This window comes from Chanodichthys erythropterus, chromosome 4 (genome assembly GCF_024489055.1).
Source record: "Chanodichthys erythropterus isolate Z2021 chromosome 4, ASM2448905v1, whole genome shotgun sequence".
NCBI classification, from domain to species: Eukaryota; Metazoa; Chordata; class Actinopteri; order Cypriniformes; family Xenocyprididae; genus Chanodichthys; species Chanodichthys erythropterus.
This window is the reverse complement of record NC_090224.1, coordinates 15,549,521-15,564,044: the sequence shown is the minus strand read 5'-3', so window position 1 is coordinate 15,564,044 and position 14,524 is coordinate 15,549,521. Positions and strand designations below refer to the sequence as shown.

The 14,524-nt window shown below is 35.6% G+C and overlaps 1 protein-coding gene across 1 annotated transcript; it reads left to right on the top strand.

The window, feature by feature from the left end:
• The first annotated feature begins 4,618 nt into the window (after positions 1-4,618).
• hsf2 (heat shock transcription factor 2) lies at positions 4,619-14,400 on the top strand. The gene is made up of 12 exons (XM_067384287.1): positions 4,619-4,835; positions 5,240-5,348; positions 5,452-5,579; positions 7,534-7,658; positions 7,917-7,992; positions 9,411-9,472; positions 10,997-11,075; positions 11,402-11,517; positions 11,602-11,853; positions 13,666-13,768; positions 13,958-14,012; positions 14,108-14,400. The coding sequence occupies exons 1-12, from the start codon at positions 4,743-4,745 to the stop codon at positions 14,398-14,400; spliced, it is 1,491 nt and encodes a 496-aa protein (XP_067240388.1). The 5' UTR covers positions 4,619-4,742.
• The last annotated feature ends 124 nt before the right edge of the window (positions 14,401-14,524 follow it).

The window sequence follows — 14,524 nt, the reverse complement described above, 5'->3', positions numbered from 1 at the left end:
TTTAAAATTACCTTTCATGCAGTGCATAGTTTAGTTGTTTGCGAATGTAAAAGGTCTGCAAAGTTTTAAAGATAAAAATGCACAACAAAAATTATATTATTGTCCCCTAAAAAGAAATAATCAATTCTGAACTGCTGAAACAAGTAATCAGCAATTCTAGTCTCACTTCCGGTTACATAACTACAAAACAATAAAGCAAATTTGCATAATGCCAGCCTATGGTCTTCACTGGCTGCTTGCAAACAATGACTACTTCAAACACTAGTTGTAGCTGAGGCCTTGTAGAGTTTGGTGTGTGTTGTCGACATGTTGAGAAGATGCTGTTTTCTGTGCTGTGGAAGCAAATTGACTTCACATGCACTTCCAAAGTGTCCAAATCCACTTTTGCTAGTTTAACAATGGAAAATGGTCAGCGCATGATCAAAAAAGGTTGTACCTATAGTCTCTTAATAAGTCATGGGTGTGTTTTGGGTGTAACATGTAATAAACCAATCAGAGTGTCATCTTCCAATCCCTTTAAAAGCGAGGTACGCTTGCACCATGGCGGATTCATTATTTACATGGAGTATACACGCGTTGTGCACCCACCTATAGGCGCACTAACGTGCCCTTTAAATAACAAAAAAAAAATACTGCGGTCAATGGGTTTTTTTTTGGTCAGTGGCGCAGTCGTTTTCAGTTGCCTCAAAATAGCAACACGCCAACAATGCACCTGAGCACACCTCGTTTTCAGACCAGCACGGCCATGGGCGAACAGATGGACGCGAGTGCATTTGCTATTTAAACGACGTGGGTGCTGGACGTCAAAATGATAACTGCATCGGGCTGAAACTAGCAAAAAACACTGGTGTCGCACATGGCGTCGCATTGCACTGGGTGTATGATAGGGCACACTGAATCTTTGAAGAAACCGTTTTCAGACTCTTTGAGAAATTAGGTGATGTGGAATGTATATTATGAGAAAAGTGTTTTTTGACCTGGATGCATGTAAACCTATTGGTAGGAGACCTCCAGAACAAAATTAGGAACTTTAAAAATAGCATAATAGCGCTACTTTAAAGGTTTCACTTTGAACACTATAATATTTTCACCTACCACAGCGTAATATTCAAACACAATTATAAGTAAAGTATTGTGGCACTTTCAAAACTTTGCCCTGTTTGACATAACAATGGCTCAACCAATAGAGTTTGCGGATGTAATTACATTAGACCCCAAAAAAACTATTATAATCATAATCATTTAAAATGTTATGTAATTATTTTTGCTAATCTGTTTGCGGACACTATTATATCTTCAATATTATCGTAAATCGCACCAATCTACAGTACAGCTGCTAAACAGTTATTATCTAGAATTAGTCATACTTCATATCAGATTAAATGCAAAATCTGTTTATCAAAACGTTTACCTTTTCCTTTATGATAACAATGTACTTCCTAAAGTCCAACCAAACACTTCAGATAAGGTCATTATAATAAAATCTGTTCATCAAGAAAGAAAGAAAGTCTAGGTGTTATATTGCAATTTTCTATATACTATGCAGTAGTGACTTAGTTATCCTATCACCTGTCTAACTATAATTCGCACTGATTCTCGCCATCTCCATAATCTCTCTTACCAAGAATCAAAGAATGTTGTAATTATGGCTATTAGGAAAGACTCTTTGATGTAATCGTTTGATGTGATATTACTGTCTGCTCTCATTAGTCAGGCTTGTCAAGTTCATTCTCTGTTACGCTCACCTTAATGTTCGTCTCATAGTGTTGTTAGTCCACTTACAGTTACTCTCTGTCCAACATCAGGTCTTGTTAATTAAATACAGCCTTTTATTTCTCTCAGAAGGCAATTTGTTTTGCAGCTGGCTTAACAAATTAAATCAAGTGCTAAGCATTTAAAAAGCACAATAATCAGTTATTTATAACATCAGCTAAAACTGAAATTACTATCACATGTGTGTGTACGTGTGGGAGAGAGAGAGCTGAGCTATGGAGGGCAGCATTTGATGGCTTTTTTTTTTTTTTTTTTTGCAGCTGCATAGGTAAAATCCTCTTCAGAACAGACAAGGGCCTTGAGGAGGACAACAATTTAATGTCAACACACTTTCGCCCACAGGTGATTAGGTTTGCTAAAGAATGCTGCCCTTTTAACCCCTTTAATACAATGTCTTGCATTCTGCTCTATATTACCACATGTTTAGTGTGCATTTGCAATTTAATGTACTATACTTGAACAATCTGAATGTCTTCAACAAGTGTAATGACACCAAATAATCAAGCCATCATCTGTTTCTTAACTTTTCAGACCAAATTGGTTTCAGTATAAGCAATGCTGTGTAATGCTGACCTCTAGTGTTAGAATATGGCACTGGCATGAACAAGTGCCAACAGACACTTTATACAATGCATCATAAATGTAATTCAATCCTCACTTCCCTAATAGTCATTCAAAAGACTTTTCCCATCTACTCCCTTGTTACACATGTTGCTGGAAATTATTTTACATTGTTTACTTAACAGTGGCTTTATAATGGCAAAATGTAACCAAATGCCAAATGGTTTACTGTAATAACTTAAAAGTGGCATTTTAATACAAGTTTGATAATACTCACATGCTGCCCCTGTATGATCTGCAACTGCAATATGTCAAACTGGATCTGCTGTTAAAATAAGACACCGGGGTTAGTTGTCACACTTTTTCTGCAATAGACATTTCTCTGGGTACACATAGGTTTATTTTAAGTAAAAAAAAAAAAAAAAAAAAAAGGTACACACCACTAGGATGCACTAAGTATTTTAGTGCATGTGCTGTGCTGTATCGTGAATAAGCTCTGCTTTGCGTCGTGCCTAACAGCGCCCTTCAGCCGTGACTTATTCACAATACAGCACTAGCCTCGAGTACTTTATAGATTTTATAAAACGGTTACCACATAATACAAATATTAAAGGCAAAAAAATATGCATCATTGCAACTTTCATGAAGTAAAATCACCGAAAGCCTTCCTTCCGCCAGAAAAAAATAGTCCCTGACCGTGAACAGCAACAGAAGTTACATTATCACACCATTAGATGGCGGCAAAGACTGTCTTTATGAGTGTGTCACTCAGTAGCGAAGACTTTTATAATGAAAAGACTGAATTGTTGTGAACACGGAACAAGACACAACTGACAAATGCTTTGACTAGCGCTGTCAGTCATGGGAAAACCCATTAACTGTTAAAAGGACAAGATATTGCAGCAGACATTTAAACAGATTTTTTATTATGAACATAGAACTGACCTGAATGCTAAATCTGAATGCAGGTAATAAACTCACTCGATCGATCTCTTTCTCATAATATACAGTAAGTTTCAATGAACAATATCAATTGAGAACATACATTTTTTTTTTTTTTTTGTGCCGGTCTATATGATACTTGGACTTATTGACACCTAGTGGTCATGTGATCTCAATATGTCTGCTCCCATGAGGGAACCCTCTCCATGTAAACTAAACTTTTATGCAACAATTTAAACATGGCTAGACTTGTCATCTCATGTGAGTGAACATGATTTTAAACATTTTTAAAGCACTGATCATGTGTAAAACTTCTCAATAGGGCAAAAAAAGTTTTTAATTTATTTTGTTACAATTTATTGCCCTTGAAACAAAACAAAAAAAAGATATATTGAATATTACACCTGCCATTAAGTTGTCACAAAATGCCTATTTATTAAAGAATTTACAAAAATGACAAAAACAACATTATTTATGTGGGGGGGGAAATGTAAAAGTAAGTATCACATAAGAAAAATATCTGCACAGGTGTGATTCGGCTGTTGCCACGAGGCCGCAAGCCGAAGTAAATCTGTTCATGGAACTGTGCCTTTTTAATACGAGAGTGCTAAAAATAAGTAAATATTATAAAATAACTTACATTTTACACAAAAAATGGCCAGTTAGTTCATATGTTTCTTCTCCGTCAAAGACATTAGTTCCAAAACAAGCCAAGTCAAGCTTTGAGCATCACTAAGCGAACCACAGACTAAAAGACGATATGGAGTATCGTAAACGAGTGGAACGGAGCGAGACTGATTCCCTCACTGCGTTCTTAAATCACTCCGCTCTAGATGCACTCCGGATTTTCCAGTTCCCGTTCCACGCAGACTGCGACCAATCATAGATCTACCTTCATTATATACTTGAATTTTGTCTGAATTTAAATACAGAAATACATTGCCATTTTGCATATTACATTTAAAATGAAATATTTCTACCCATATGCTTCCATACTAGTGTTCTTTTATCGTGTTTACTTATCTGAGAAGACAAAATTCACCAAAAACTTTTCTAATTCAAGTTTTAAAACAATTGTGCCTTTGTTTTAAAAGCTTGTCTGAGATTTAATAGGATTTGTGCAACACACAGCCATTCAAAACACGAACACTAGAACCACGCAGTTCATTTTTCAGCGCTGGTGTTGTTTTATTTCTCTTGGGTGAAAAAGTGGCCAGTCAGGCCCCTCTCCTCCTAGCAGAGCGTTTTCATTGGCTAACATCAACACACGGATGCCCATACACGTGAGTGAGCTTACGTAAGGCAGCAACGGACCAATCAGCGCGCTCAAATCCTACAGGAAGTTGTGTAGTTGCGACGCTATTTTCACTGGTGTACTCGTGTTTTGTCTAACGCAACCCCAACGAAAAAAAAAATCTGACTCATATTATTTATACTTTGCAACGTTTCATTTTCATTCCAGCAAAATGAAACACAACTCCAATGTCCCTGCATTTCTCACCAAGCTTTGGACCCTCGTCGAGGATTCGGATACAAATGAATTTATTTGCTGGAGCCAGGTAAATAAAAGAAGACGACATAGATGCTAGCATTCTAGCTTAGCTTTCAGTGATACAGTTATTTGTAATCCGTGTCCTGCGTGATCATTTGTTTCTTATGATGGATGTGTCAGTGCTGTGATATAAATGTTAAGATTCGTACCATTTATTGTTTTCATTTCATTTTTTCTACTTATTGACCAATAAGATAAATCACTGTAATTTGCATTTTACATGCAATTAAATGAATCCTACTGAGTATTCATTTTATTCATATATGTATAACATGAATGCAGTGCATATATATATATATATATATATATATATATATATATATATATATATATATTATAAAAATGTAGAGGTCAAAGCCTTTGTTTTTGTTGTTGTTTTTTAATTTCAAGGTTCTTTATTTCTCTTTATAGGAAGGGAACAGTTTCCTTGTACTGGATGAACAAAGGTTTGCAAAAGAGATTCTCCCAAAGTTTTTTAAGCACAACAACATGGCCAGTTTTGTCCGACAGCTCAACATGTGTAAGTGGTCGCTCCACAAATGCTCCTCCTTCCTCATTGTTTCTCTGTAACCTGAGATCAATGTTCGTTTCTTTGTCTCCTTGTTCAATTCTCTTACAAACAGATGGTTTTCGGAAAGTGATGCACATTGATGCAGGTATAGTGAAGCAAGAGCGAGATGGACCAGTTGAATTCCAGCATCCATACTTCAAACATGGGCAAGATGACCTGCTAGAGAACATCAAAAGAAAGGTAAGACATTTTCATGCTGAAAAATAAGAAATAATTAAAAAAAAAAGGCCTTCGATCATCTTTGGGACACAAAGATATTTTGATGAAATCTGAGTTTTTTTATCCTCCACTGAAAGCAATGAAATTAGCACATTCAAGCCCCCGGAAAAGTAAATAAAACATTGTTGAAATAGTAAATGTGACTACAGTGGTTCAAGTCTGTTATGCAGTTGGACAGTGCTGTGTTTACATCCAAACGCCGGCTTGTTATTGGCTGGCTCCTTTGTCGGCATCACACACATGCCTCGTGCTGCTCACGTGAACAGGCGTCGGCCAATACTGTCGTCATTCGGACATAGAACCTGGAAGTGCTGCAATGAAAATGGCATAGCAGAATGTCAGGGAAGAGACAAATTTGTTGAATAAAGTTGTTATTTTTGTTTTGTTTTTGCGCACAAAACGTTCTCGATGCTTCATGACATTGAGGTTTAACCACTGTAGTCACATTGACAATTTGAATGTTTTTACTACTTTACTACTAAAAAACCTATCGGATTTCATCAAAATATCTTAATTTGTGTTCAAAAGATGAACGAAAGTCTTACAGGTTTGGAAAGACATGAGGGTGAGTAATTAAAGGATTATTTCACTTTCAAATAAAATTTTCCTGACAATTTACTCACCCACATGTCATTCAAGATGTCCACGTCCTTCTTTCTTCAGTCAAAAAGAAATTAAGGTTTTTGATGAAAACATTCCAGGATTATTCTCCATATAGTGGACTTCAATGGCCTCCAAACGGCTGAAGGTCAAAATTACAGTTTCAGTGCAGCTTCAAAGGCATTAAAGCCTTCCCTATTCTACTTATGGAAAAAATGGAACTGGCACTGCGTTCGTTCTGTAAGTAGAATAGGGAAGGCGTAGGACATACAGCCTAAGCTTTTTGAAGAATACGAAAGTGCGGTTTTGGCGGAAGCACTTGGAAGGCGATCATTTGTTTAAATAAAGCATATACATTTACATTTTTTTTCTAAAATGGCCGATCGTTTCACTAGATAAGACCCCTATTCCTCGTCTGGTATCGTTTAAAGCCCTTTGAAGCTGCACTGAAACTGTCATTTTGACCTTCAACTGTCTGGAGTCCATTGAAGTCCACTATATAGAGAAAAATCCTGGAATGTTTTCACCAAAAACCTTCATTTCTTGTCGAACTGAAGAAAGAAAGACATGAACATCTTGGATGACATGGGGGTGAGTAAATTATCAGGAAAATTTTATTTGAAAGTGGACTAATCCTTTTATGACAGAAATTTAATTTTTGGGTGAACTAACCCTTTAATGGCAATTTACATTCTTAGTGCATATCGCCACCTAGTGGGTGGTTTTGTAATATTTTTTTAAATCTTATCTTTTAATCTTTCTTTAATCAATTTTTTTTATTACTTTGAACAATAATTTTATTGTTTGTTTGATGGTAAATATATAAATTAAAAAGAGAGAGATGGATTGACCTTTAAAAAACAAAAAAAAACAAAAAAAAAACAGTCTGTGTTTTCAAAGGCTGTTTTTGTTTAGCCATTTTAGCCTTTTTCTTTCCAAAATCTTTTGAATACACATCTGATGTGTGAGAAGGAAAAATAAAATAAGATAAATAAATTAGAGTAAAATAGCATAACTTTATGTGATGTTATATATTTATATAATAATATTGTGTTAAATCTTTTATGCTCACTTGAGCCTCATCATGCCTGTGAATACCTCTGAAACAAACTAACCCTGGAGCTCCGGAGCAGGTTATGTTCAGAGAATAAGTTGCTACGAACGTTACCTCCATTTTAGGAGCGGAAAGTTGAGGTTATCCGTTTACTCCGAGTATGTCCCATAACCTGCTTTCTGGAATACCCCCCTGAAAATAAGTTTGGCATGGTTTGATTTACAGTTGTATTGTTTTTGATTATTGTTATTCTTTATATAGGTGTCCACTGCACGGCCTGAAGAGGGCAAAATAAGACAAGAAGATCTTTCTAAAATTCTAACAAGTGTTCAGAATGTCCATGAGCAGCAAGAAAACATGGATGCTAGACTTGCCACCCTGAAAAGGTAAAGAAATACACTTTTACAAGCATAATCTACACTTTTGCCTCAAATTGTTCGGTATTATCTAATCTTACCTGTGTGCATTTATCCAGAAGTTAAGGGAACGGACAGATTAATCACTAGTTGTCCTTAATAATGCCCTGTTCACCAAGTATCAACATGTCAGCATGCAACTGCAAAGAATCACACTCTGGCATTGTGACATTCATTCATTTATTTATTTATTTATTTTAAATGTAAAACTTTTATTCTTTTCCTCAGAGAGAATGAGGCTCTTTGGACGGAGCTGTCAGACCTCAGACAGAAACACGCACAGCAACAGCAGGTCATAAAGGAGGTACGTTCTACCTGTGCATACCAGTTCTGCAACCATTGCAATAGGCCCTTTTCACATGACGTCACGCAACTTCCGTTTTGATGCGAAGCGGTGTATTCTTACTTCCGTCGGCATAGTGGAATACTAGCGCCACTCGAATGGAGTACACCCAGTATTTGTATAGCTGCCACAAATACAGTTTGAGGATGACTGCAGCCGCATACTTTCATCTACATTCAAGGCGAGGCGTTTGGCAGATCTCAAAACAACTTACCGATCGGCAAGATTTGCCGCTTGAAGTTGGGGGACGAGTTGAAAATGGAGCACTGAAGTTATACACTTTCTGCTTCCTGTAGTCACTCTTACACAGTGTTTTCTGTCTTTATTGCAAATGATTATATGTATTTGTCAAATAAACAGACGTTTCAGATGATTACATGTAGCCGTAGAAAGACTTTTCTTTCATACTTTATGTACTGCTTAATTCAGTGCCTGTATGTACTAGAATAAAGGTCAACATGAGCTTATTCTGTTTAAATACCAATAAAGTCTATTTTTTTTTTTTTTTTTTCAGTTTAAGTTTGATAAACACAACATAACTTGATTAAAAAATGTTTAATATAATAAATATATTTATACACTAAGACTTTTTAATGTTATAAGAACAGAATTGTGAGCATTGGCGGTGCTAAATAAAATGAATAAATGAAACATGCCATCGCTTTTTTTAAAGATAACATAGCACATAACAAGCATAAAAATAAAGAAGGGTATACATGTATATTTAAATTATCAGGAGTGATTTAAGTAATTGTAGATGCCCATAGCTCTACGACTTACAATGTTTCAAAATAAAGCTTAACTTTAGTTATCAACTGGATAATATTGGGTTTCCTTTCAAACCTCTTGCAATATTGGATGTTAAAATTAGCTATGTAATATGAGAATCCTTCATATAAATAAAATATGACTCCTTGTCATTTTTCCCATAGTAAAAAAAAAAACTTTAGTCATCGTTCGTCTTTTTTGCAAAACAAGAATGTCACATCAACAGAAATATACAGAGGATTTACACACATTTTCTATACTTTAATTTTGTCTTTTCTATCTCTTAAATATTTTAGAATCTTAATATATTGCATCAGTTTAAAAGGGTATGCAAAATAATCTAAAATCTTAAAGGAATATTTCACCCAAAAATGAAAATTCTGTCATCATTTACTCATCCTCATGTTGTTCCAGACCTGTATGATTTTTTTCTTCTGCTGAACACAAAAGATATTTTTAAGAATATTGATTAACCCATATGGCCCCCATTGACTTCCATAGTATGGAAAAATATTATGAAATGTCAATAGGGCTGAGTATCATTGTGTATCAGCATGAAACTGAAGTATATGGTTGAATTCTAATGCCACTTTTTGCATTGCCCTTTCCAGCTGGTGCAGTTCATCTTCACATTGGCTCAGAACAATCGTTTGTTAAATTTGAAACGCAAAAGGTAAGACCAAGAAGTATGTGCCTGCATCTAATAAAAGTACACAACCACTGTTTTAAAAGTCTGGGGCTAGGTTTTTTTTTGTTTATTTATTTATTTGTGTGTGTGTGTGTGTGTGTGTGTGTGTGTGTGTGTGTGTGTGTGTGTGTGTGTGTGTGTGTGTGTGTGTGTGTGTGTGTGTGTGTGTGTGTGTGTGTGTGTGTGTGTGTGTGTGTGTGTGTGTGTGTGTGAGAGAGAGAGAGAGATAGAGAGAGATAGAGAGAGATAGAGAGAGATAGAGAGATTAATACTTTTATTCAGCAAGGATGCAAGTATCCTGAAAGTTTTCAACAATGATAACAATAATATTAGCATATTACAGTGATTTCTGTAGGAACTTGTGACACTGCAGACTGGAGTAATGATGCTGAAAATTCAGCTTTTCCATCACAGGAATAAATTCTGTTTTAAAATGTATTCAAATAGAAAGCATTTATTTTAAATAGTAATGATATTTTATAATTGTATTGTGTTTTACTGTATTTTGAGCAAATAAATGCAGCCATGATGAGCGTAAGAGACATTTCAAAAACATTTAAAAATTAAACTGACCCCAAAAGTTTGAACAGTAGTGTAACTAAAAGTCATATTGTTGACCTTTTCTATTTTTGACCAAGTATCTTTGCTATTAAAGATGACAATTGTAAGAAATGTAATTTTCCTGGTTCTAATTCATTAAGGATTCATTTTATAATTCTGAAAGAGAAAGAATGTTTTTTTTTTATATATATATAATTTTAGTTTGGACTTTTTCAATATATTAAAAACAGGATTAGTTCACCCAAAAATGAAAATTCTTATTATTAATTACACACCCGCATGTCGTTCCAAACCCGAAAGACTTTCGTTCAACTTCAGAACACAAATGAAGATGTTTTTAATGAAATCGGAGAGCTTTCTGTCCCTCCATAGACAGCTGCTCAACTGACATTTTGACGCTTCAAAAACTTCATAAAGAGATCATAAAACTAATCCATATGAATTGATTGGTTTAGTCCAAATTTTCTGAGGAGACTCAATCACTTTATATGATGAACAGATTGAATTTAGGCTTTTATTCACATATAAACATTGATCAGCGAAACACGCAAACATGCTTGAGCCTCCATTTACCACAACTGATGTGTGAGATGAATGTGAATAATATGTGAATAAAAGCCTAAATTCAATCTGTTCATCATATAAAGTGATTGAGTCTCTTCAGAAAATTGTGACTAAACCACTCAATTCATATGGATTAGTTTTACAATCTTTTTATGAACTTTTTGAAGCATCAAAGTGTCAGTCATAGCTGTCTATGGAGGGACAGAAAGCTCTCAGATTTCATCAAAAAGATCTTAATTTGTGTTGCGAAGATGAACTGAAGGTCTTGCGGGTTTGGAACGACATGAGAGGGAGTACTTGACAGATATTTCATTTTTGGGTGAACTAACCCTTAATATACTTTTTACCTTATTAATATGCTCCTTACTTGCTGTCTGATTACAGGCCGCTTGCACTGAACAGTAATGGAAAGAAGTCAAAATTCATCCACCAGTTCTTTGAGGAACCCATGGACCACAGCAAAGTATGTGTAAAAGCATCCAGGAGTGATTAGGTTCCATTCACTTTGTCTCTTCTTGCTCGAAGGAAACGTGCTGTTGTCAGTTATTTTGTTACCGCAATGTTGCTATTCATTACCTTACGTTTTTCTCTCTTGATGAGATTTAAGGCAGGGTTCACTTTGTGTGAAAGTGTCCTGCCCCTGGATATGAACCTTAAATTGTGAGAGTCACCGTCAGTTAAATTCACGTTGGTGGGGGACCCGCTTTATTTATATAAACATGATATTCCTCATTAATATTGAAACTTGAAGATCTGTTTATCAGACTTATCCCATGCCTTCTCTGTTAGTCTACAGTGAATGGACTGAAGAACAATTCCGACATTTCTGATGACGTCATCATCTGTGACGTCACAGATGAAGATCCAGAATTTACAGATGGCGTATCTGTACCGGTTGACCAAGGGTAAATATTTAGGGGCTGATTCAAACAGTTTAGTCGTTTGCAGAAAGAAAAATAGAAATGAGTGTTGTTCTCAATTTCCTACAGGGATGCTGAAATTGTGGAAGTCGCGCATGAAAGCAGCCAGACAATAAAAAACGACGGCACAAACGGCACTGTAACAAATTCAACCACTCAGCAAGAAGCAGTACCCAAAAGCAGCTCTGACATTTCACCGACTAATAGCACCCTGCAACTGAACAAACCTTCAGGTCTAAGTTTAGAGGATCCAGTAAAGCTGATGGACTCCATTCTCAGTGAAAATGGTGCCATTTCACAAAACATCAACCTTCTTGGCAAGTAAGTTGGCTACAGTTGCCCATATAAAATGAGAGGCAGGTAAAATTTATATTGCCCCATTATGTTTTTTTCAGTATTTACCTTTCATGCAGTGTGTAATGCAGCTGTTTGTTAATGTAAAAGGTCTGTAAAGTTTCAAAGATCAAAGTGCACGCAATAAAGTTATAGTCTCCTAAAAGAAAGAATCAATTCTGAACTGCTGAAATGAGTCGCTAGACGTCAAGCGGTAGGGTAGCATCCAGAGCTGAAATTCAGACATGGTAATAGTTTTTTTCTGACATGCGCTATAAGCAGTAGACCAAGGGTCGCAATCTATGGCACGTGACAATAGCTAAAGAGGTGTTTGTATTTAATTTAAATAAAGTCCCTCAAACTTGCATACGGATGTACATTTTGAGGTAATCATTCTTCATAGTCACACAGCCGGTTTTATTAAAGGGATAGTTCACCCAAAAATGAAAAATATCCCATGGTTTACTCTCCCTCAAGCCATCCTAGGTGAGATCGGAGATATGTTTAAAGATATCCTGGTTCTTCCAAGCTTTATAATGGTAGTGAATGGGGGACGAGATTTGAAAGCCCAAAAAAGAGCATCCATCCATCATAAAAATAATCCATATGGCTCCAGGTGGATAATATAGGCCTTCTGAAGTGATGTGTTTTCGACATTTAAAATTTCTCATTTTAGACTTTTAATTCGTGACCGGTGTTTTCTTTTGCTCTATCCTCTGCGCTTCCACGTTCATCATTCGTCGGGTCAGGGGTTACTCTTCTGCAACTCAAAATCTCACCCCCCATTCACTACCATTATAAAGCTTGCTATAGGTTAGGTGCTTGCTTAGGTACTATAAATACTATTAAAATGTGAGATTTTAAACCTACGCTAGCAAATTTATGGAAGCCTATTTGTGCCACATAAAAAAAAAAAAAAAGTTTTGGGAAGTCCTAATCATAGTTAACATTTTTGACTTTTAATCTCATTATTATTATTATGTAGCATCTGTAATAATATAATTTATTAAAGAATTATTTTTTTCCTTTTGTGGTGGAAATGGAATTCCTTTCAAATAAAACTACTAAATAATTGGTTCAACAAAAAAAAAAAATCAAGCTTCACATTTCTGTTTTAAAGTCTCTCCCTCCATCTCTCTCATTTTTACGGAAGAGGATTAGGGCCAAGCAATAATAAAAAATAAAACCATCTCGAGATTAAAGTTGTTAAATTTCGAGAAAAAAGTCTAGATAAAATGTTGAGAATAAACTCGTTAAATTACGAGAAAAAACGTGTTAAATTTCGAGATAAAGTCGATAAAATGTTGAGAATAAAGTCATTCAATTACGAGAAAAAAGTCATTCAATTACGAGAACAAATTCGTTAAATTTCAAGAAAAAAGTCGAGATAAAATGTTGAGAATTATATTATGAGAATGAAGTCATTAAATTTCAAGAAAAAAGTCGAGATAAAATGTTGAGAATTATATTATGAGAATGAAGTCATTAAATTACAAGAAAAAAGTTGTTAAATTATGAGAACAAATTCGTAATTTAACGGATTTGTTCTCGTAATTTAACGACTTTTTTCTCATAATTTAATGACTTTATTCTCAACATTTTATCTCGACTTTTTTCTCGAAATTTAACAAGTTTATTCTCGAAATTTAACAACTTTAATCTCATGATGGTTTTATTTTTTTATTATTGCTTGGCCCTAATCCTCTTCCGTACATTTTTATTTATTTATTTATTTTTTGACATGTGCTTCTGCTTTAAGCATACTTAATTAATATTTCATTGTAAATTAAATCTCTACAGAGTAGAGTTGATGGACTATCTGGACAGTATTGACTGTAGTCTGGAAGACTTCCAGGCCATGCTGTATGGAAAACAGTTCAGCATTGGCACCGATATCTTAGAGGTATGTTTGGAGATTCCGTAATCTCTCTCTGCCTTGCGTACTTTTTTGGGGGGGTGAAAATATCTAATCATTTTCATTGATACATCACTCATCTGCTGTAGTTTAACATCATGATGACTTGTTGAATTTTATTCTGCATTGTCATATTTTTTGATAAAGCTTTTTGTTTTTTTCTTTTATTGTTGGCAGGAAACTGGAACAAAAGAGAACATAAACAAAGGGAAGTCTGAGCCTGAAAACACAGGTAACTATTGCATGTTTCTCTGTAAATCAATATACACTGTCATTTGTGTTCCATCGCTGTGCTGCATTTACTAGCGTGTTGGTTCCTTTATTCAGATAAGCAGCTGATTCAGTACACAACCTGCCCTCTGCTGGCTTTCCTGGATGGATGCACCCCTCTGGCCCCATCAGATTCTCCACCTGAAAACATGAGCCAGCCTCTACTGCCTCAGAGCCCTGAAGAACCCACAGACCTTTTGGATGAGGCCCTGGAGACGGAGATGCCTCGCAGCTCTTTGATCCGTCTGGAACCCCTCACAGAGGCAGAGGCGAGCGAGGCCACGCTGTTTTACCTGTGCGAACTGAACTCTGACCTGCCAAGTGTAGATACACCACAGCTTGATATCTGAAAGCAAATCAGCATGGAAAATAGGGACTGGATCTTTTCATTTTTTTGTACATTTTCATCAAAATGATGATATTTATTTGCCAGAATGTTTTTGGTACCATCTGTCCATGAATTTGACATTCCTT

Excerpts from the sequence above, each read along its gene's own strand:
- hsf2 (XM_067384287.1), top strand. The coding sequence starts at position 4,743 with ATGAAACACAACTCCAATGTCCCTGCATTTCTCACCAAGCTTTGGACC. Across the intron at positions 5,349-5,451 it reads TGTCCGACAGCTCAACATGT|ATGGTTTTCGGAAAGTGATG; the intron begins GTAAGTGGTCGC and ends TCTTACAAACAG. Across the intron at positions 11,854-13,665 it reads AACATCAACCTTCTTGGCAA|AGTAGAGTTGATGGACTATC; the intron begins GTAAGTTGGCTA and ends AAATCTCTACAG.